Source organism: Arabidopsis lyrata, assembly GCF_000004255.2.
Source record: "Arabidopsis lyrata subsp. lyrata unplaced genomic scaffold ARALYscaffold_9, whole genome shotgun sequence".
Classification (NCBI taxonomy): Eukaryota; Viridiplantae; Streptophyta; class Magnoliopsida; order Brassicales; family Brassicaceae; genus Arabidopsis; species Arabidopsis lyrata.
Window position 1 is genome coordinate 195,798 of NW_003302547.1, and position 24,410 is coordinate 220,207.

Here is a 24,410-nt window from a genome sequence, read left to right on the forward strand (position 1 = left end):
CCACTAAAGATCCGGAACTCACCGTTGATTCCAATCTTAATTTTCAAATAGAAATTTAATTTCGTAAAAAATAATCTAGAAAATCAACAGAGTCTTATTATATCGAATTCAAAGATAGTCTCGAGCCAGCACTGGAGCAAAGAAACGAAAGAGCCCCAAACCTTGAGTAGCTCCCATTTCTTATATGATTTTTGCTTGCATCTCGCACATGGAAGACTGTTTAAAAATTATCACAATTTTTTTTTTTTTTCATCAAAATTATCACAATTAAGGACTTCAATATTGGAAGGAAACGATATGCAAGGTCTATTTCATTTGCTTCACCTGGCAATCAAAAACGACAGAGTAAGTCACAATTGCATATGAACAGAGGAAATGAATACATAAATCGTAGCTGTGACCGTAAAGACAGTACCTATAAGTATACACCTTGAAAATGGCAAAGTTGTAAACATAAAAAGATCATACAGGACTCCTCGGTCTTTTGTGATCAAGTAATCCATCTCATCTGCTATTATTAATTTGGAAAAGAGTTTGAATAAGGATTACCATGCTTTTAAGAAAAAAGGGAAAAAAAAAAAAAACCGTACATCATTTTTGAGCTGGATGATTCTTGGTTTTGAGAAAACAAATTCTGAAGATGTTTTAGAGGTGAAGTCGTGAAGAGTTGGTGTTAGCTTTCTTTCCAGGCTTGATTTCATGAAGTATCTACAAACAAACCAAAAGCCTATAAGCATCAATATTAAACTGAAATCAAGAGTTTTAGGGTCTATAGTTATACCTTGCTGAAATTCATTGTATCTCTCAAAATTTCAGTAGAGCTTTCCATAACTTCCTGCAAATAGAAAACAAAAGATGCTTTGTATTCGATGGTGTGATGAGAGGTGAAGCTAAAGAGTATATATAGGCCTCGGACGATTAGGTTACGAAATTCGTGGTAGCCAAAGAAAATATTTTTGCAACCTTAAATAAATTCGAATCAAATCTTTGTAATCGATTTATTTTAGGAATATGCTGCAATTCCGATTTTGTATAGTAGTAAATAATTTCTTTAAATTATTCGGTATGAATATTTTTGTTTGAAAGAAATAAGTATAGTAAAGATTTTTAGGAAGATTGTGGCTAGAATTTTGGGAAATATGTGAAAATTGTTTTTGATTTCAAAATATTAACTGAAATAGAGATGAAATGAGGATTGTTGAGATATTTTTAGAGATTGTGTCGTTTGTTTAAGGTATTTTGGGAGCAACTAGTTAAGAGAGAAAACCTTCGAATAGAGATTATAGAAACAGAGTTTAAATGGGTAATTAAAGAGATGATATCGTTTTTTTATTACAAACTTCCTTAATTGTCTTATCCAGGATCCGAACAGAATAAAACCGGGTCAAAACCCGACCCAAATGAATTAAAAACCAAAATCCCCTCCAAAATGTATATGTAGATATTCAATTTCTTTATTTAAAGATTTATTTTCCTTTTTTTAAAAGAAATTCTAAATTATATAGAATTTGTTTTCTATTTTTTGTAGAATATATAAAAAATATAAGAATGTGTTTTCTAACAATTTTAGAACACGGGTAAATTTTAGAAAAGATATTCTATTTTTTCTAGAAGAAAGAGCAAAGTATAGAATATGTATTCTAAATTTCGTAGAAATTAGCTATATAAATACCGTAGAACAGAAATATGTTCTAAATTTCGTAGAACATGTAAAGTGCATAGAATACATTATCTAACTTTAATAGAACATAAGCAATTTGTAGAATACACATTCTAAATTCAGAATGTGTATTCTAAACTTCGTAGATCATATTTTATTTATCCAAAACGGTAACAAAAACGATATATTTTCGACATTATAAGCATCCTCATGACTTCTTTTTCATTTGCCTACAAATTGTTCTAAATTTTATTTGAAAAACTAGTTAAACCAACTACAAATGGTAAATTAGGAATATGTGATATTTAGTCATAAAATGCATGGATAGACAATAGCATAATTATTTATCCTTTATATCCAATTTTCCCTAAATTAAAAGTACAATAAGCTAAGCATTTTAACCCAAACTTTCGTGAATGATAAAAATTTTCTTTTGAGAAAAAAAAAAGAATCTTTGTTATTACTTTCTGTTTGATACTTATAAATTGCATTTTTAGATATCTAGCATTCATGTATCTTTGTTATCTATATTCTTATTGTTATTTTTTCTGAAATAACTATCAATTTTGGTTATTTGTTTTTTCTCGAAGATTTTTCTCTTTAACATAACACTATATAAAATGTTGCGTCTTTTTTTTTTTGGTAGGCTGTGTTGCGTCTTTTTATCATAACATTTTATTGAATATATTTATATAATTAGCTAAAAATTGAAAAATTTCACTTATGAAATTTTAGAGACTGCCACTGTTTTAAAAATTTTAGTTTTTTTATTCAACAATTCTCATAATGTATAAATTTAAAAAGAAATATGATAATAATAATTAATTTACCATTTTAAATATTCAGAATGGAATTCAAGAATAAACAATAAAAAAATTGGACCTAATCAGTTGAAATTATTAAAAAATATTATTAAAAATAGTCTTAGATTGAGTTTTCAAATTATATGAGAAAGATGAAAAATAATAATTTTGGCTTTTTTTAATTTTCTTCGGTGAGGAGAATTAAATAATTAAAAAAAAAAAACTGAAAAAGTAGAGTAAATTGAGAGAGAGAGAGTTTAAGAACTTAAAAAATTAATAGTCAACATGATTGGTTAAAATATAATTGCGAGGACTATAAAATCATGTGTTTGATTTGGTCACTAAAAATTGAGAAAATGTTGATGTCAAAAAAAAAAAAAAAAAAAAAAAAAAAAAAAAAAAAATTAGAAAATGTCAAAACAAAATCTTTAACTGTTAAAAATGCCAGAAAACCCCAACTTTGCCTGGATACAATATAATGCACTAACTTTTATTGACTTTTAATTTTTATCGTAAATTGTTTTATTGAATTCTCATTTTAATCACTAAATTTTGTTGACTTTGCTAAAATAGCCAAGTCGTTAAATTGACTGACGGAATAAATTAATAGGGTTAACTCTCTGTTGAGAATTTCTGTTAATCTACACAACGACGTCGTTTTGATTTTTTAAAAAAAAAAACAAATTGCATGTAGTCTCTACAACCCATCATCTTTGACAGTGGCAGTTTTGAAAGATGATGAAGGCACTATTTATAGTTGGTTGTAAATACTATGTCAAATAGGTGCCTTCATCATCTTTCAAAACTGTCAAAAATTTAAAAGAAGTCAGGGAAAAAAATTAACAGAAACACACAAAGGCCAAAGCCATAGAAATAATTGGTGATTTTGATACATGTTGTTGTGTTGGAAGTTGGTAACACCTAAAATTAACCAAAACAAAGTGACGTATTCCTCAAAAATAGCAACACTAACCATCACCACCACAATTATCTTTCTTTTTCTAAACGTAGACACACAACGGTTAAGTGGCTTTAATTTTTCCAAACTGTATTTTCAGAGATAAACATGAACACAAACCGTGACAACGAATCGTGAGTTTTTGATACCTTAATTTCTCTGATCAAAAGTTAAAACAAACCCATCAGAAAAAACATCAAAAATGGTAATGATATAAGCAAAGTGGAGAAGCAATAAGAAGAAGGAGAAGGGTATGGAAGAGGGTCGTAGAGGATCATCTTCAACACCACAATCTCGTAAGATCATGGTGATCGCTGATCCGACCCGTGAATCTGCAGCCGCTCTTCAATACGCTCTTTCACACGCCGTGCTCGAGCAAGACGAGCTTATTCTTGTTCATGTTGAAAACTCTGGTGGTTCTTGGAAAAACGCTTTCTCAAGTTTTTTGAGATTACCAAGCTCCATCTCTTCCTCTAGCAGCGGCTCCTCCCCCGCTTCTAACGGCACCGCAACCGCTTCTAACGCGGCAGCAACCGCTTTAGCCTCTGAGATTGGTCAAGGAGATGGGAATTTCTTGGAACAGATGAAACGGATATGTGAAATCGCTCAGCCAAAAGTGCGAGTACACACCGAGTGTATAGCTATGGAAGGTGTCAAAGCTACAGCGATTCTTCTTCATGGTGACAAGCTTGGTGTTGATGTTATAATCATAGGCCAACGTCGGACAATCTCATCCTCCCTTCTAGGGTATGTTCTCTCATAAATTGTTAAACCAATTGGCAATGAATAGATTGGCGTATATTTTTTATATACTAGTGTTGGTCCCTCGATACGGGATTCTAATAATGAGGATGGTTTGGATTGACAGAACTAGGAGGCCTGGAGGGTCACTAAGAGGTTCAAAAGGAGTAGACACAGCGGAATATCTAATCGAGAACAGCAAATGCACTTGTGTTGGTGTAACGAAGAAAGGTCAAAATGGAGGTTATGTTTTAAACACCAAGACACATAAGAACTTCTGGCTCTTGGCATGATTATATGCATTGCTCCTAGTCAGTTTTAAATGCTTTCAAGTAGCTAAAAAGAACTGTGACAAAGAATAAGAAGAAATATAAAGGTTACCTCCACTCATCGATCTTTTCTTGTTTTTTTTCCTCATCTCTAAATTTCTAGCAATGAAGTGTTCTTTTGTATGTTATTTTTCCCCTTCCACCATGAAAATGTGGGTAACGTAAGATCAGCTGACACCAACGGAAATAAACGGATGTATAAGAATCTAGAGAAATGCCTCAAATTTGAAAAAAAAGACAAAAGGTTATGTTCATCATTTTGTATAAAAAAAAGAAGTAATGGGAGCATTAGATTAGTTTCAGCCAGTATTCAAGAACCTTAAATCTTTAATGTACAATTGAAAAGAAACATATGTCGCCTTAACGTCCATCTCGCGTTTTCCCTTCTAATGGAATAGCAAAACTCGGAACTGTATTACCATCAAAACGGTTCGCGATGCATACCATTTTCAACACCTGCCTCTGTGTTTTCTTCTTGTCCAGCCATTTTATGGCAGTAGTAGCAATCTTTTGCAGTTACAAGATTCATATAGGCTTCGAGACCACAAAAAGAACATCAGAGAAGAAGAGTACAAACCAACAATGAAAATCAACTTCTTGATAGTTTCAATCAAAAAGTCGAGTACATGAGAAGCATAAAAACCAACAACGAATTATAGTAATCAAAAGAATAGCACAAGTAATTGTTTGTCATAACTACGTACCACCATTTCATCAAGATAATGGAACATAATGGTTTAGCAAGATTCATATAACTCTTGAGTTGTCAAATAATAGAAATGGACTAATCAACACACTTGGACACAAGAAAAAACACATAGTGCTCAAAGAGTAAACCCAAGAGTAATTGGATAATAGAAATGGATTAATCAACTCACGATTTGAAATGAAAAGGTTTTCATCTATGAGGCTGAGGGAGGGAGGCTCATGGGTTTGATACCGAAAAAAACAACTAACAAAAAAGCTCCGTTGCCGGGACTCGAACCCGGGTCTCTCGGGTGAGAGCCGAGTATCCTGACCAGCTTGACTACAACGGATTGTTGTGCTTATATCGTCTTTTATTATAATAGCAAATATATTTACAATATTGACCTTTTGTCTTTCGAATTTAGCAGCTTTGAACTTGCGAAGATCATGTGATTTTGTTTTTTAAATGAATAAAAATTTGTTTAAACCAAAAAATCTTGTTTCCATTATATGCATTTTTCATAGAATGTTAATTAAAAAAAAAAAACTAAAAGACGATTACAAATTTTAGAAAATACAGTCCAATTATATTAGTTTCTTGAACCAAGACATATGAGCAGGCCTAGCCTAAAGCTAAAACCCGTAAAGCAAGGGATTTACGCAGCATATATGTAAACAAAAATTTAGGGCATCAATTTATTGAAAGTTATTGTGATAGAGTGGTTAACACCTTCACTTTCTCCTTGAAGATGTTGGGTTCAAATCTAAATAGTGTACTTTTTATATAATTTTTTTTGTATGGACCAAAAAGAGATTTTGCTTAGGCGGCAATTTACTTTGGGCAGGCCTGCATATCGTATTCCATGTCTTCAAATTTGTAGTGTTCAGATTTCAGAATTCCAGAGTGAGCAAAGCCTATTACGAACCAAGTGATCGAAAAACTTTAGGTTTTGCTTATGTGGCTCTTGGAGTTCACCGTGCCGTCTTAGATTGCGTTTTCGCCAAATAGTATGAACAGATGCTTAAGAAACATATCTTAGCATGAGACGGGTAGATGAGTTGAAATTGAACCTGACATGAGAGAGAGAATACCAACAAAGCTTAACTTGTAAGAGGTTAAATACTTGGCCAGTTTTTTTTTCTTTTTTTTTCGAATGAATTTGATTATACACACAACTTAACTAATGCATTTATCGAACCATGCTTGCATGTTTGAAGGATGGTCGCCCTCTTTTGCAACGCAAAAGGCTTTGTTTCTTATACATAAGCATATCCACCATTATGAAAAATCGTCAAGTGAAAAAAAAAAAAAAAAAAAAAATCGTCAAGTGGTCAAGAGATGTATCTTTGTGGATCCTTCGCTTTTTCTCCCTATTGTTTTTAATTTTTATAAATAGCTGCTTGTCAAACAAAAAGAAGAGCTCGATTTTATTCCCTGATCTGTCCAATCAATACCACAGGTTTGGCTGAAGTTTATGCCTAGAGGAGATCACAAAATTTAATTCGCGCAGACATATAACATATGGTCTCGGGTCTCATGCTCAGAGTTGATAAACATGCATGTAAACTGAAGATTTACATCATTACATGCATGTAAAGTATATGGATTTTATCCTACCAAAAAAAAAAAAGTATATGGATTTTATACATGTACCCAAAGTTTTCCAAACTGATCCAAACAAGCTTACTAAAAGTCAAACAAATTCTAATGAGCTTAAAAACTATTGTTTTTGCAGTTGCCTTGAATTTATATATGTTTTCTTAAAAAAAAATGCAAAGAAAATCAAGCAAGTTTTATTGTGTATAAAAGAATTAAATATCAAAATAAAATGTATAAATTTTGAGATAGAAAGTGATCTTTCACATAATGATGCAAAAAGCACTGAGATGTCCAACAGCAAGTGCAACTTCCATTGCTCTCAACGCATTCCACCACCCCATCTGCAAACCACACTTCCCCATTCTCATCACGTTAAAACTTAATTAATTTGCTTATATTATTAAAAGTACTTGAATACTAGATAAAAAAATAAGAATGACCATTTGTTACAACAACAATAACTAAGAAAAAAAATAGATGGAAGAAAGGCTTACCCTCGAAGGTTGTTGTTCGGCTAGGTTTTGATCGCCGGGCGGCTGGTGCACCATTTAGAACATGACCATATCAATACTTGTTTGTTTCTATGAACCATCATTTATTTATGCGAGCTATTCATACTTCTTAAAGAAAAAAATAGAGAATAAAAAAAATTAAAATTGTATGCTTATTTCATCAACCATGAAGGTGTGGTTTAATTTATACATTGACTTGGTTGAAAGAATTTTAGATGGTTATTTTATGTTTCATTCTGGTTTGGTTTAACAACATTTGTTTCTAGTTCATTTTGGTTACCTTGGGTCGATCAAATTCTAGGTATTTAAAAAAAGAAAACTAGATAATTAAAGAGATCGACGTAATAAAGAACGAGTTTTTTTGGGTTAACTTTGAATATATTGAAATCACTTGACTAATTACACTTTCCTTTTTCAAAAAAAAAAACTTTGAATATATTGACTATTCTAAGTTTGATTTCTAATTATATGTCCCACACTCCCACTAATTAGTCCTCCTTCGCACCATGCACGTCCTATTATTAAGGATTTCTTATACTGAATGCGATAATCATTCATACAAAATGTTGACTTTTCATTGATATAATCATCCATATATATAGTATTAGTATGTTAATGTTAAACTACATAAATAATTTTGAGAGACATGATCATTTATGAAAATGTTGACTTTCTGTCTACAAATTAAAATCGTGTTCACTTTTCAGTTTTCACAATGAATTCTAAGGAAATAAATGTAGAAGTTAATTTGGTACAACTATTATATATATATAGATAACTATCAATTAACCGCGACACGTCAACAAATGCAATTTATGTATATAGCTATTGGAAACGCATAAATCCAAAAGGATTGGTTAATAGAAAACGATTGACGAAGTCAACGTACCAAAGGATGGTGGATACGCCTAGATCGTAATAAGACATAACTATCCAAGAAGAGACGATGTGGATGACAATACGTCCGACGCATATAACACTTGACGCAAAGATCAAACGTGTTGCCACATGGAGACTCAAAGCATGTGACACACGTGAAGTATAGGCCATTGAGAATCCGGAGGCACGTGCGGCAGCTAATGGTCCTGGTCCGAGCCACATAGTAAAGAGTCAAGACCTCCCAAAAGTCGAGCTGACCATCTCCATTTCGGTCTAGCTCGCGAAACATCTCAGGATGGACCCAAGCTAAACCAGCGGTTTGACGCAAGAACTCGGTGTACTCTTGAAGGCTGACACGGCCGTCTCCGTTAACGTCCATTGCCCGGAAAAACTGCCACGACAAATTCTGCTGTTCCATGGAGCCATTGTTGTAATAAGCAATCGCGGCTTCGTGGAGCTCATCCATTATTGGTTGTATAACTTTGAAAAGGTATAAGACAAAAGGGAATCTATGGTTTGTGGTATATATGTGTATGTGAATGTTTTGAAGAGGAGACTTTTGTTTAAGTCAAATGTCAATGTCTAGTTGTAGTGTTAGTTTAGTGCGTAAATCACAACTTGTTCCATGATGTGATATACAATACAAGCCTGTAAATGGAAACAAAGAAACAAAATTTATGATTATATGTGTATTAAATTATATAACCTTGCTGTATATATAATTGGTTTCTTCCAGAAGAAAACGCCATTATCCAACACTACAAAAGCGATGAAAAGTGTCTTGTCCTAATAGAATGTAGCTTACCCATGATCTTTTCTAGTGCCACGGTAGACTTCATTACTAATCTAGTGTTGCATAATAGAAGTGTTTGAAAGAGCTTATTTATCCTTAAAAACGTTTCAACACACTTTCTTCTCAACTCAAATGGCACGTAATTGCATAAGAGTTGTGTAAAGGATTGGACAATATGTGAAAAGTCTTTTATGAGCTTTCTAAAGAAATATGCATGAACCAATATGTTTTTATTCTGTTTCATTTATTTTGGTGGCTCCTAACTTGGCATGACGTTAATTTTCTCCTTACACCCTTATCCACTTCTCGGATGTCTAATACACAATGTGTCGTCTCTCGCCTTGAAGTGAGGATGTATGATTTAGTTTTTCCATTTTCATGAATCTTTTGACTTAAAACAACGATAACCATGTAATCGAATAATTGATTGTATCGCAATAACTTCAAATGGTAGCTCATATAAAAAAAATGGTAGCTCAATTGTTGCATAATAAAAGTGTTAAGAAAATTGTATAAACTAATGATGTTTTATTTTTTTGTACGAATATGATCTTCATTGAAAATAAATGAGAATGTATGTAACATAGCTATAAATTAGCTTAACCAAAAAAAAAAAAAAAAACTAGGAATAAGAAAGAAGTAATAAAAAATCTATAGATTTAAGCTAAACTAACATCGTTGAATTACTATAAATATATACTCCATTTCGTCATTGTACATTTTGAGAGAAAATCCACAGAAATAAGAATGACGAAATGGAAGATATTGTCACGAGGTAAACAAGAACACGTATTGGCCAACCTAAAGACTCAACCCTCTTTGTCTAACAAATTAAAATACATTATCACAAAAAAGCTTTGTGTATAATAATCCTACTTTATTCTCTCAGCTATGCATTGGTGCATAATACTACAACTATACATAATCACAAAAAAGCTTTATGATGACGTCATCAATCTTGATATATATATATATCAGCTTCGACACACAATCTAACTAGCTTTATAGCATCAAAGTGCATTGAACATTGGATTATTGCACCGATCCTATCAGTAATAGTGGTGCAAATCCAATATTGTTGGGAAAAAAAAAAACAAATTATAGCCTAAAACTTACTATCAGTTATAGTGTTTTAAAAAAAAAAAAAAAAAAAAAATCTCCAAATATGTACTAAAAATATAGTAACGTAATGTTTTCAAACTCTCAGAGGAACAAACCAAACCTTGGTTAGAGGAAAAAAAAAAAAGACCAAACCTTGGTTCAAATTCTAGCAAATTGAGTTGTATTATATATTGTCATATTTTTCATATACAGTACTATGTGTATTAGTCTATTTAGATTGTTCCCTGTTTTTATATTATAAATAAAAGTTTCCTTGAAAAAAAACAAAGCTTGGATCAAAACCCTGCAAATCGAATCGTACTATTGTCATATATGTATTACTATTCGTTGTTTTATGTTGGCTGAAATGTAAACTAATAATAAAGATCGGTGGAAAAAAAAAACAAAATCAAGTATGATTGAAATCACAGTAAAAATATTTTGTATGTTTTGCTTACTGTATTTCATTTTGAGTTCTTAATTAAAAACCTTTAGGCTTTAGCCTCCCTAAAATAATTTCAACTATATATGTGAGTAGACATTATCACATAACTAAATTCGTTCTATTGTTCCATGACTCCAAGATATGTGTTTTAAATTTTAAGCTTCTTTTTTTTTTCATAGGATAAGTGTTTTAAGTTTGAAACTAACAATTTTTTTTTTTGGTAGGTTGAAACTAACAATTTTTTGTGTTATTATGAAATTTTTTTTTTTTTAACACCCACAAAAAAAAAAGTTACTTATAAAGACAAGTATCACGAAAAAAAAAAAAAATTACTTATAATGACAAGTATCACGTGATTATTAAACTTTTAATGGTACCAACCTAATGACAATTTTTTTTTTCTTTTTTTTTTTTTGTCACCTACCTATAGACTCTAATCCCAAATAAGTCAAGCGTTTGTCTACTATAGAAAAACGAATTATTAACCCTTTAGGTTTAACAAAACACACGCCTCAGACAAAATCTCTTTCCCACCTCCGCACACACACAGACCTAAAGAAGAAGACGAAGACGAAGACGAAGACGAAGACGAAACAATGGCTGCTTCATCTGTAATCTCCTCCTCTACCTTCCTCTGCAAATCATCATCCTCCAAGGTTTCAATTCCATTTCCCCTTCTCTTTCTCTCTCGTTTTCACATTTTCTCGATTTCTTATACCTTTTTCAAATTTCGCAGAAGGATTTAGGGATTTCTTCGTTTCCTAAATCGTCGCAGATTTCGATTCATCGATGTCAGAGGAAATCGATTGTTTCCGTTATGGCTCCGCAGAAGGATCGGTCTCCAGGAACTACAGGATCGGTATCGATCTTCTTCTTCTTCTTCTTCTTCTCTCGTTTGATTTTCTTCTTCTGATATGGTTTATGTGTTGGATTTTTTTCAGGTGAAAACTGGGATGACGATGACGGAGAAGATTTTAGCTAGAGCTTCTGAGAAGTCATTAGTGGTTCCTGGTGATAACATTTGGGTTAATGTTGATGTTCTTATGACTCATGATGTTTGTGGCCCTGGTGCTTTTGGTATCTTCAAGAGAGAGTTTGGTGATAAAGCTAAGGTACATATTATGCTTCTTCTTCATTCAAATTAAGATGAGATTTTGATAGGTTTAGTTTAGGTATTGGTGAATTGGTGGTTATACTATGTTGCTTGTGTAACTGATTGTGATTGTTTACTTACGCGTTGTAGGTTTGGGATCCGGAGAAGATTGTGGTTATTCCGGATCACTATATTTTCACAGCTGATAAGCGTGCGAACCGGAATGTTGACATCATGCGGGAGCATTGCAGGGAGCAGAATATCAAGTACTTTTATGATATCACTGACCTTGGAAATTTTAAGGTATGATGGTTTCAAATTTTTGAATGGTGTTACGGAATTGTGATTTGCATATTTGAATTGATTCTGTTTCGCTTGCATTCGGATGAAGTTTAATGCCTATTTTTTTTACCGTCATATGTAGGCTAATCCTGACTACAAAGGTGTTTGCCATGTCGCACTTGCACAAGAAGGTCATTGCAGGCCAGGAGAGGTAACAATCTTTTTCACTGGATATGATTGGCTTTCTTCTAATAGAATCTGGCTTTGTTTGATTCTGTTCTAAATGATGTGTTTCTCTATTATAGGTTTTGTTAGGAACAGACTCACATACTTGTACTGCTGGAGCATTTGGTCAATTTGCTACAGGGATTGGAAACACTGATGCAGGCTTTGTGTTAGGCACTGGAAAAATCCTCCTTAAGGTTTGTATAATAGCTGATTCCTTTGATTCTCTATGCTATAGTTTTGTTCATTGTTTTAAATGGAAATCAATGGTGCCTGTTTCAACTTGAAAAAGGCTTGCTAGAGTAGTTTCCTTTCCCCTCTCCAATTTATACTGTAGTTTCTGAAGCTGATATCCTGATTCCTGACTTTGCAGGTTCCACCAACAATGAGGTTTATCTTGGATGGTGAAATGCCCAGTTATTTACAAGCAAAGGATCTGATTTTGCAAGTGAGTGTGATATGTTTTACAGCATTTATTTCCTTTTCCAGCTACTGAAATCCTTCACATATCATTGTTGACAGTAGTATGAGGCACATTACACCTTTTAATGTGTTCTAGTCATGTCTGTTCATTACGCTGTTTGATGTGTTCTAGTCATATTACTGTGAATTCTCTAAATTGATGGTTTATTTATTTAGTGGTTACTCTTTTGGGATTCTATCTGGCGTCCTTCATCTCGATCTTGAACTTGCTTCCAATTTTGTAGATCATTGGTGAAATATCTGTTGCTGGTGCAACTTACAAAACGATGGAGTTCAGTGGTACAACTATCGAAAGTTTGAGTGTAAGAAATTATTCTGTGTTTCCTACATTATGGGTCCCTTCTCCTATGGGAATAAAAAATAATAGCTGGCATATGATGTTTTCTTTGATTTATAATCCGTTGTTTCAATTTTTTTTGGCTGCTAGATGGAAGAAAGAATGACATTGTGCAACATGGTTGTGGAAGCTGGGGGAAAGAATGGTGTCATCCCTCCTGATGCGACGACATTAAATTATGTTGAGGTATGTATATTGTCTTGTTTTCTTGTAAATCATGTGTTTTTTCAAGGAGCATTGTGTTGATGTATGTATACTCCTCTTCTTATATCTTCTGCAGAATAGGACATCTGTACCATTTGAGCCAGTATATAGTGATGGCAATGCAAGGTACGACACATGGTACCCTAGAATTTCTAAACAGTGGGCAGAGTAAATATGGACTGCTGGTATTACTATATGAATTTTTAGTGCATCTGGAAATACCTCAGTACTCTTATATGTAACACAACATGTTTCGAACCTACTCTTCATATGAGTAATACAACTTGATAGAATAGTCTCTCTCTCTCTCTCTCTTTAAGTACAAATTTTGTCTTTTGTTTGGGAGCAATTTTTGGTTGCTGATTGCCCTCTGTGGTTATCTCTCTGTTGGTTAACCTTTCCTTTTGTAATTATGTTTTTTTCTTTGTTGTTTTCTTCCATAGCTTTGTCGCAGATTATAGATTTGACGTGTCAAAGCTAGAGCCTGTGGTGGCTAAGGTGGGTTTACGATAACCAATTTAAACACTTGAGTTATTTCTGCCCCATTATGTTACTAATTTTTTTTTGTTATTGTTATTTTTTTTGTCAGCCTCATTCTCCTGACAATCGGGCTCTAGCAAGAGAATGCAAAGATGTGAAAATTGACAGAGTATACATTGGTTCTTGTACTGGTGGGAAGACAGAGGACTTTATGGCTGCAGCTAAACTTTTCCACGCAGCAGTAAGTTCCACTTCTTGTCTGTATCTTAGTAATCATGCCTAGCTCCGTTTTACTTGATTTTGGGCAAGAAACTACAATCTTCAATCTTGCAAAAGGATCTGTTATCTTGTTATTGTTTATGATCTGAAGCTAAAGACTTCATCAAATGGAAACTGTTTAAATTTTTTAGCGATTGTTTTCTTAATTGTTTTCTAGGGCAAGCATAGTTATGTGTTTGGTTTGTCTGGTTGAGTCAGTTTTGCTGGCATGTTGTCTGACATTAGGAAATCTTATTTGATTCTTTGTCTAAGGTTCTTTTCTCTTCTCTATAATCTCGATTTGTTTGCCGTTTAATCTCATGGAAAATCTGATTGTGTATTTTCAGGGAAGAAAGGTCAAAGTCCCAACTTTCCTTGTCCCTGCTACTCAGAAGGTTAGCATTATATTTCGACATTGTTACTATCTCAAGTGGTTTAATTAAAGAATACAAATACCAAGTGCATTGTATCTATCTGGTCATCTTTTCAGGTGTGGATGGATGTGTACGCTCTCCCGGTGCCTGGATCAGGTGGAAAGACATGTGCGCAGATCTTTGAAGAAGCTGGATGTGACACTCCAGCCAGTCCTAGCTGTGGTGCTTGCCTTGGTGGCCCAGCAGACACCTACGCTCGCTTGAATGAACCTCAGGTACGTATCCGTTTTTTATCCTACTTATCCAATTATCTGCACTTCAACTATTTTTGAAAATGAGTAAATCATTAACTCTATAAATGCTGAATCACGACAAAAAGAAAAAAAACTAATCGCTATATCCTTTCCCCTGGATTTATACATATGGTTTATCCACTTGAATTATCTGATTTGGCGTCATGTAGTTGCGATTCAATGATTCATATTCAATATTGTGGTGGCATAGATGCATATTTTGTCGCCATTACTTGTCCAGTAGAAAAAAGCCGAAAATAATTTCTTCCATTATGAAAGTTTGTTAAAATTTTTACTTATACCACTGAGAACTCTTATCTAGTAGATGGTAAATGTGGAGGTTTATATGTAGTGAGACTAACAGAGACATGTGTTTTAAAATGTTTGTTACAGGTGTGTGTCTCAACGACGAACAGGAATTTCCCCGGTCGGATGGGACACAAAGAAGGGCAGATTTACTTAGCTTCTCCTTACACAGCTGCAGCCTCGGCTTTAACCGGCCATGTCGCTGACCCAAGGGAGTTCTTGCAGTAGGCTAATAATGTAACTGCCTCGTGTGAAATATCCTATGATCTGCATCGACAAAACATCGCTAAATGATGGGCATTGTGAACTATATGTATGTATTTTCCTTATTTCGCTGTTGGACTTGCTAGTTTCAAGCACTATGTCAAACTTTGATGTTTTTCGGTTTGAGATAATAAAGAGATGAAGAATTAGATAAGTCAACGCTCATTGTGATTTGATTGGAAAAGTTAAAATATTGAAGACGTAGTGAAAAATGGCTATCAAAGATGAATCATGCGATATCTTATTTTGTAGTTTGCCGTTGCTAGACATGTGTCAATTAATAGATTCCAATAACATTATTATTTTGAACACTTCTAAAATGTATTATTAATGTAACGCTAGTAAGTCAATATATTCTCTAGGAACTTAAAATATACAAGATAGTACCGTTGAAGTAATTGTGTGGAGAAAGGGAATATATTTGGTAACAAGCCATTGAATTAGCAAAGCTGACATGAGATAAAAGAAAATATACAAGTTTTACCCTTAATAATGCCAACAAATAAAATAACCCTCAATAATACGTAATTTTATATAGATCAATTAGAAGGCAACAATACAATTGGTGAGGGGAAATTGACTCGAGAAAAGAGTCGATAGAGATGTTTTAGGAGTGACGATCCGCAAGAGACAGTAGAATAGACGATGCAAAACAAGCGACTCATTAGCGCAAACAGAACAAGATTAGTTAGTAGTACTTAGTATGAACCCAAATATTTTTTTTCCCTAATAAAATTATATCGGCCAGTATAATAAAATTATATGATAGTTTAAAAAATTTTTTTTTAGAAAAAATCAAGTATCCCTCCATCCCATGAAGATAGATCTTTTAGAAAAAAATTTTGTCCCACGAAAATAGAAGTTTTGTGTTTCTAACGTAAAATATAAAACAGTTTACCTATTTTATCCTTATTAAACAACAATAAATAATATACTCTTTAAAATATGTTAAAATGTTTAAAGATTAAAATTGTCATTATACATTATTTCTTAAAGAATGTGAAATTTCTAAAAAATCTATCTTCTTGGGACGGAAGAAGTATTTTACATCATTTATTCAATGCGTAAAAATATTGGATATATATGAACCGTCTCATACATTATTTTATTTTTTTTAACAAGTAAAAACTCACCAATGCACATAATGACACAAACTCATCTAATTGTTTGAATGGTGACCTAATTACGGTTGATGAAGGTCCAGATAGAACCCGCACCGTATGACCCAGTAGATGTATCCGTTCACATACACATGTGAACGACTTGGATTTCAAACTTCAAACTATCCGTTATACACCCTTATCAATATTGTTTTGTCCAGATATCTTAAATGGACAATCCTATCGAAAACCTATATATTGCATACTAATTTTTAGAACTATTCAGGATACATGTTTATTTTTATTTGTAACAAGAAAGTTTTGAACATTTTTATTAAAGATTCGGGATCAACCTTTAATAATACCTATTAAGACGTGAACCATTCCTTCCAAGTGAAGATCACCTAGGTATCTCTATTTGATTTTCCCGACTAGACTCGTATCCGTCCCAAATTTTCGTAACTATAGACTAACCTTTAGAATTCTTCAAGAGACCTAGCTACTACATAAATCTATTAGTTTTGTAATCATTCTCAGACTACGTCGGAAAAAAGATTCGGAAGATGTTCTACGTATTAACCAAGGAATATTCCGACTCTTTAGGTAGTTCATTTCCCAAAACATTTTTGCATTAAATTTTGATGTAGATTTAAATACTAGTTTAAGAGTTTCAACAGCCGGCAATACGTGTTTGAGACGCGTCCCTACCACATTAAATAACTCTATTTCCACACACTGGTTGAGTTTTTTGGGTGTTTGTTTAAACACAAGTCAGCTTACTATTATTACGCCTATAAAGACCACTGGAAAAAGAACAGTTAAAAACACAACTAATTAGCCCATCTCTCTCACTTGTCACAAAATCACAACAACAAAAAATGGATGGTGAGGAACAGCAAATAGATGGTGATGAAGTTAATAACCATGAGAACAAGTTGAATGAAAAAAAGGTATGATTTTATTCCACTTTTTAGATATCATCTCTCATCTTTCTTCAATTCTATCTACTTCTAAAAGTTAATATTTGTTCATAGATAAGTATATATACATGTATTTAGTTTAATTCTCTTATGTTGTTTGAATTCATACAATCATCTGTTTTTTTCGTAAGAGGTATTGGTCGAGTTACAAACATAAGTTATTTTCTTGCTACTAAGAAAAAATCAGAAGCATGCACCAGCTTGGGAAATATTACAAAAGAGTGAATTAAGTAGTTATTGTAGTAATACTAGATTGGAAATTATCAAATCTCAACCATATATTTGTACAAGTTATTGTGTTTACGTAGTCATCAAAGTCATATTTCTTAAAACTTTTGTTGTTAAATATTTGGTTATTTATCAGAAATCATGGGGAAAACTATATCGACCCGACTCTTTCAGCATAGAGGCCGGACAAACTCCAACAAATACCGGGCGTCCCTCATTGGTATGTAACTAAATATTTTGTGTTTGTTAAGAAGATGATCATGAATATAAAATTTGATGATTGTGAGATATCATGTATGAAATAGATGAGCTGGACAACGACGATGAGTTTGGCATTTCAGAGCCTAGGAGTGGTGTATGGAGACATCGGGACATCACCGTTGTATGTGTATGCAAGTACTTTCACTGAAGGCATCAATGACAAAAATGATGTCATTGGTGTTCTCTCGCTCATCATCTACACGATTACTCTCGTCGCACTCCTCAAATACGTTTTCATTGTTCTTCAGGCTAACGATAATGGTGAAGGTATCCCTTTTTCGCTTTCTAGACAGTTGATAGTTTGTTATAATTCTCATATTATGAGTTTTTCACAAATTAAATTTTCTACAATATTGTTTTTTTAAATAAGATAGATTAATTTTCTCTCTAATCAATAAATAATTCTAATATCTGTTTCACATGTACAGTGAAATTCTTTGTAAATAGAAAGATGTTCATTGTATCGCCTAAGATTGGGAATGATACATCCTTTATTATATAAAAGAGAAGTCAGTCGGCAATTCTCAGAGTGACATGTGTCATCTACAATTTTAAAAAGGGAAATTTATTTTTTCTTTTCTCTGCAAAAGTTAAAAAAATATATATATTTTAGTTATTTTTCCTTTAATCCTTTTTTTATCTGTCGAAAACTGATTTTTTTTTTAAATCCTTTATTATATAAAAGAGAAGTCAGTCGGCAATTCTCAGAGTGACATGTGTCATCTACAATTTTAAAAAGGGAAATTTTTTTTTTTTTTCTCTGTAAAAGTTAAAAAAAAAATATATTTTAGTTATTTTTCCTTTAATCCTTTTTTTATCTGTCGAAAACTGATTTTTTTTTTAACTACAAATTGTTTTAAATGAAACCACGAATCCACGATCCCACTCTTCTTTCTTTTCAACCATAATCAAATTAACTTCCCACTTTCATCCACTAATTTCTTCAAACCATCATGTATCGTTTGTCTCATATTATAAAAGGATGGGATTTGCAACTTATTCCAGATCTTCCAATTAATTTTCTAAATCTTATTTCTAAATCCTTTAAAATTAACAAAAATCACTAAATTTTTAACAATAGCATATGCTCCTGCATAGCAGGGGCCATAACACTAGTAAATATATAAACTACGATTAATGTTTGTATATATAAATGATATAATTCATTTTAGAAAGAAAGAAAAAAAATAAAAAAGAGAAAGAAAAAAATGAAATGTCTAACCTTTTCTTATTCTCTAAATAATGAATCAATTATGATTGATGGTTGATGGAATAAATTGTAGACTTATCATATATAGCTATGTGATTAAGATTGATGAAATTAAAATATTTTATAGTAATGTTATAAGTTCTAAGTTCTAACTTAAAACTACCGAAGGAAATACACACACACACGATGGTCGCGCTTTTATTGGATCCGCATTATAATTTAGTAGATCTACTATAATGAAGTTAATCGAGAATCAAAACTTCACTAGTTTTTTTTTTTTTTTTTTTTTTTTTTTTTTTTTTTTTTTTTTTGTCATATAGCTACATTAATAAACAAAATTAATACTGTTGACTTCTTTATTTTGTGACGCACGTCCTGCCGATGAACATTTGGTACGATGTGCATGTTGACCATTTTACCCTCTGTATCAAAAATATTAATTTTATAGAGTTTTTAACAGTTTAGTTATAAATAACTATTTATTCATACCAAATTATTTTTCATAACATTAATTGATAAAAATTTAAAGAAAATCATTTTTTTTGATATTTTTGATACAAAAATAAAACCTCAAAAATCATTCTTTATCATACAGAAGGAGTATATAATTATCAAGTGACGTGATTTACGCAATCCAATAAACGTAAAAACAAGTCTTGATTTCTAAGTAACGCGAGTCCTTAAAGTCTTCTTGATATTTTGGCATATGCTCAGAAGTCAAGAGTTCGAACGAGTTTCGACGTTGAACTATTTTTACATGTTGATTCACATGTGATGTGAGATGTTAGTACTAGTAATATTTTTCATTTGTACCCCCTAGGTTAAAAATATTACAAAACTTTGTTTACGTGGTTTATATTATGAACTAGACATTAAAACATACTAAAAGATATTATAGATAGTGTCAATAGTCATCATGACAAAGTTATACATACCGAACCATATGATTGAATGGAATTAATATGATTCATTTAGGGAATTTGGTCAAAAATGCCACTTTGACCAAAAAACTTACAAGAAATGCCATAAAAAAAATTTCTTTTTGAAATTACCATAATTTTGAATTATTGTGGTTTGAACTGACGAAATTACTCCTATACTAAACAAGTGAGAAAATGATAGACAAAAATTGTTGTCTACTAAACAAATTAGTGGACAAGATTTTGAATCAATAGATTTCGAAAAAATTTGACGGACAAGAATCGTTATCCACATTCAATGCTACATATTTCACAAAAATTTAGTGGACAAGAATATTTAATTTCATATCCACATTGAAATCAACAGAATTCAAAACCATATATCCATACAAAATTCATTTAATCAACATATTTTTAAAAAAATGAGCCATTGAACTTACAAGATAGCAAAGGTTGCCGAAAATTCCTCAAAAAATATTGTCTACAATAATTTGTATACCTAAATTGATTTAACAAATTAGGCATAAAATTTAAGTTGTCCACTGAATGTTAATTTGTCCACTAAAATTTTGAGATCGAGATCACATAATTTAATGTTGAATGGACAAAATAAATCACAAGGAAACGGTAGACAAGATGTGTGAATTTGTCATATTGTCTACCACAAATTGTTGTGATGATAAATGTTGTCCACAAAATTTTCAAAATAATGTCCATGAACCTGTTCTAGATCTCATGGAATCGGATCTGAATGAGATTCCGTTAGAAATGTAAAAGCTTTTGTTAGAAGCGAGATTAGAGAATGGAAGCTCCGAAAAAAAGACGTGTTTGGTAACTCGCCAGAAAAATCATTGAAAGAAGTTGTTGAAACCGGCTAAAACGATTAAGTTTTTGGTGAGTTAGTTGTGAAAGATGTCGAGTACTCCATGATTTTTCCAAATCATAGAATCTCGGAAGGCTTTCTTTGTTGTCGTTGGAGAGAGAGAGGAAAGAAGGTGAGAGAGAGAGAAAAGAGATCGAGAGAAGAAGGATAGGAGAAGAGAGAGAACAAAGAAAAAAAATGAGAGAAAAAAAAGAATGTGGCTTTTAGTGAAGGATAGTTAAGTCTTTTTAAGTGTTGATATGGCATCCCAGGAAAGAAGAAAGTCAAAGTGGCATTTTAGATAAGTTTTTATAAAGTGTGTGGCATTATTCTTAGTTTTCTCATTCATTTATTTCACGTGTGAACAATTACAGTATTTCAAAAATAAAAATAATTGAAATAAATATGTTATTAATTATACTTTTAGCTAGATAAGATATTATAAAACATTCAGTATATACACTGAAATAATAATAGAGTTATGTAAACTTATTTTTTGTTACTTTGAACCTCATATATATAAGTTTGTTCTATGATTTGAAAATGTCAAAATCGAAGGATTTATTTTGAATACAATTGTATTGTATATTATATATAAAATCTTTGAACGTGATTTTCTATTAATTCAATAAAATTCTCAATTTCTAATTTTTCATATTAAACTTTGAAGTGTAATTCTTTTATCTATATTAAAATAAATAAAAACTAGAACTATGACATTGATCTGGTGATATATTTTCATATAGAAAAGAGCTTATAAGACTTATATTCTCCAAGTTGGTAAATAATAAATATATCCATGTAGTGTTTATAAAGTTTTTTTGGTTGATTAGTTAATTAATTAGAAAAGTTGCGTATGTACAATATTTAAACGCAGGAGGAACATTTGCTTTGTACTCGCTGATATGTCGGTATGCGAAAATGGGACTAATTCCAAACCAAGAACCAGAAGATACAGAACTCTCCAACTATACACTTCAACTTCCAACCACACAGCTCAAAAGAGCCCATATGATCAAAGAGAAGCTCGAGAGTTCTAAATTCGCTAAGATTATACTCTTCCTCGTCACTATTATGGGAACTTCCATGGTCATTGGTGATGGCATCCTTACTCCTTCCATTTCAGGTACCTAACCAATCAACTTAAGAATACTATTAACCATGAGGTATAACCGGGGGCTGTGTAAAATTAACTATTTATAGACTTTTTTGAATTTTTTTTTTGTCATAATGGTATATTTGCTGTGTTAACTTTATCTTTCTCAGAATTATATACTTCAATTTTTATGCATATTTAAACTTTTAAATTGGGTTTTGTTCACGTGTTACAATTTCACATGCTAAAAGACAGTCATAGCTCCAAAACAATTTTCTAGATGAACTTCTCTCTATAAACATTTGTATTTGATGACATTCGTACTAACAAATTGTATGTTTTTTGTTTTATCTTATTTGATCCAGTACTTTCAGCAGTAAGTGGAATCAAATCTCTCGGCCAAGGTAAACTCAACACATTCATCTCCTCGTTTATTAATCTGATATATGCAAAAATGTAACGTAAGTAAACGTGATCTAATGGCATTTGACTTGATCACTAAATGTGCAGACACAGTTGTGGGTGTTTCGGTTGCAATCTTGATTGTTCTATTCGCATTTCAGCAGTTTGGAACCGATAAAGTCGGATTCTCATTCGCTCCGATCATCCTCGTATGGTTCACATTTCTGATCGGAATCGGTCTTTTTAATCTGTTCAAGCATGACATTACCGTCTTAAAGGCACTTAATCCACTCTATATCATTTACTACTTTAGAAGAACTGGTCGAAAAGGTTGGATTTCCCTCGGAGGTGTTTTCCTTTGCATCACTGGTGAGAGTCCAAATATATTCCATAATATTTTGTCTTATATTTTAATCCGACATTATCAAATTTACCTTATTATTGATTGAAATGTAATTTGTTGAATTTAGGAACGGAGGCCATGTTTGCTGATCTAGGTCATTTTAGTGTTCAAGCCGTACAGGTTACTTTTATAATTTACATCCCCTAGAGGAGATTAAACATACTGATATATAAGTAGTTTTATTTTTAATTCACTAACACAATTTTGCCTAAAATAATGTCGCAGATTAGTTTCTCATGTGTCGCATATCCGGCGTTAGTAACAATATATTGCGGGCAGGCTGCGTACCTTACTAAACATACTTCCAATGTGTCCAATACTTTCTACGACTCAATCCCTGGTTAGTTTAATCATTAAATAAAACATGGTTAAATGTTCTTAAATATTATACTGGCCAAAAATAAATGTAACTGTTAATAACGTATTCGAGCCCTAGTTAATATTAATGTGCAATAACACATAATTCTTTTTAACAGATCCGTTATACTGGCCAACATTTGTTGTGGCGGTGGCAGCATCGATCATCGCGAGCCAAGCTATGATATCAGGAGCCTTTTCAGTCATCTCGCAATCTCTACGTATGGGTTGTTTCCCTCGAGTGAAAGTGGTTCACACCTCGGCTAAGTACGAGGGACAAGTCTATATCCCGGAGATCAACTACTTACTCATGCTTGCATGCATCGCTGTTACCGTCGCTTTCAGAACCACTGAGAAGATTGGCCACGCTTATGGGATCGCCGTTGTAACCGTCATGGTCATCACAACCTCAATGGTGACTCTCATAATGTTGGTTATCTGGAAGACGAACATAGTGTGGATTGTTATCTTCTTAATCGTCTTTGGCTCCATAGAGATGTTATACCTATCGTCGGTCATGTACAAGTTTACAAGCGGTGGGTATTTGTTGATGGTAGATTATGGGCCCGAGCCCATAATCCCATCTTGGGCCTTCAACTCGACGAGACGGGCCGAAGAATCAGATTTTAAGGGTCCGGCCCATTAAGAGTTTAGTTTCGGAAGGGCCCAAGCCCAGTAAGTATTACACCGACCAAGAGGGGTAAAAGGGGGATTTAACCCGTAAAGGGTACCCTACTTTTGCACCCTATAAATAGTAAAAAGGAATGATTGTAAAAGGGATCCCGAGATAACCGTTTTCACAAAGAATATTGTACAACTGTCAGAGCACTTTGCGGCTCGGCTCGTTCATCTATTTTTGTAATTGTCGGCTCGGCTCGTTCAGTTCATCTATTTTTGTAATTGTCGGCTCGTTCTTTAAAGAAGAGATTCTTCTTTCACCCTTAAGATTCCGAATACGTACTTGTTTGATTTTGAGGATCAACAGTTGGCGCGCCAGGTAGGGGAGAAGCTCGAAGATTTCTCTCAAAACTACGAACCGACGAAACAGCAAAGATGACAGACGCGTTCCAAAACGCACTCGGCGCAAGTGCCTCCAGCTCGGGAGGAGAAGCATGCACGCCCGCAGCCGCACCGCCTTCGCTACCTCCGACGCCGGAAGGACCTACCGCGGCAGCTATCGGACCGCACCCTGCACCACGTCCTGATGCTCAGATAACTCCCTCGAACGGACGTAACACGACGAACCCACATGTTAACACTAGGGCCGGGACGAACCAAAGAAGTCAGGACCGCAGCGAACCGGACGACCTGCTTCAAAACATCCTCACGCACCTGAGCCAGCAAGAAGCCAGGACGAGCGTGCGACTTGAATCTCTGGCAGCAGCCCATGCTTGCGCTCAGGATGAAATCAATCGCCTAAGCGCAAGTCAGATGCAAGGTGTGCGACCCGCTCAAGGAAACCAAGTGCCGACCCGGCAAATCCA

The 24,410-nt window shown here is 33.2% G+C and overlaps 4 protein-coding genes and 1 non-coding gene across 5 annotated transcripts; 3 read left to right on the forward strand and 2 right to left on the reverse strand.

Moving 5' to 3' along the window:
• The first annotated feature begins 3,300 nt into the window (after positions 1 to 3,300).
• On the forward strand, positions 3,301 to 4,698 carry LOC9299318. The gene is made up of 2 exons (XM_021020905.1): positions 3,301 to 4,168; positions 4,290 to 4,698. Exons 1-2 carry the CDS (start codon positions 3,675 to 3,677, stop codon positions 4,453 to 4,455), a joined length of 660 nt encoding a protein of 219 aa, XP_020876564.1. The 5' UTR covers positions 3,301 to 3,674; the 3' UTR covers positions 4,456 to 4,698.
• A 757-nt stretch (positions 4,699 to 5,455) lies between these two features.
• TRNAE-CUC lies at positions 5,456 to 5,528 on the reverse strand. The gene has a single exon. It is a non-coding gene; the product is annotated as a tRNA-Glu (tRNA).
• Positions 5,529 to 6,618: 1,090 nt separating this feature from the next.
• LOC9299205 lies at positions 6,619 to 8,830 on the reverse strand. The gene is made up of 3 exons (XM_002863196.2): positions 8,180 to 8,830; positions 7,273 to 7,314; positions 6,619 to 7,119 (listed from the first exon to the last, which is right to left on the reverse strand). The coding sequence occupies exons 1-3, from the start codon at positions 8,633 to 8,635 to the stop codon at positions 7,039 to 7,041; spliced, it is 579 nt and encodes a 192-aa protein (XP_002863242.1). The 5' UTR covers positions 8,636 to 8,830; the 3' UTR covers positions 6,619 to 7,038.
• A 2,163-nt stretch (positions 8,831 to 10,993) lies between these two features.
• Positions 10,994 to 15,266, forward strand: LOC9299319 (3-isopropylmalate dehydratase large subunit, chloroplastic). Its single transcript, XM_002863083.2, has 15 exons — positions 10,994 to 11,164; positions 11,245 to 11,367; positions 11,450 to 11,620; positions 11,752 to 11,904; positions 12,026 to 12,094; positions 12,189 to 12,305; positions 12,482 to 12,556; positions 12,816 to 12,893; positions 13,019 to 13,114; positions 13,209 to 13,258; positions 13,576 to 13,630; positions 13,722 to 13,853; positions 14,218 to 14,265; positions 14,361 to 14,519; positions 14,931 to 15,266. Exons 1-15 carry the CDS (start codon positions 11,105 to 11,107, stop codon positions 15,069 to 15,071), a joined length of 1,527 nt encoding a protein of 508 aa, XP_002863129.1. The 5' UTR covers positions 10,994 to 11,104; the 3' UTR covers positions 15,072 to 15,266.
• A 1,562-nt stretch (positions 15,267 to 16,828) lies between these two features.
• Positions 16,829 to 23,780, forward strand: LOC9299206 (potassium transporter 5). Its single transcript, XM_021020765.1, has 9 exons — positions 16,829 to 17,157; positions 17,552 to 17,635; positions 17,721 to 17,943; positions 21,546 to 21,794; positions 22,130 to 22,168; positions 22,275 to 22,535; positions 22,637 to 22,689; positions 22,795 to 22,909; positions 23,046 to 23,780. The coding sequence occupies exons 1-9, from the start codon at positions 17,086 to 17,088 to the stop codon at positions 23,570 to 23,572; spliced, it is 1,623 nt and encodes a 540-aa protein (XP_020876424.1). The 5' UTR covers positions 16,829 to 17,085; the 3' UTR covers positions 23,573 to 23,780.
• The last annotated feature ends 630 nt before the right edge of the window (positions 23,781 to 24,410 follow it).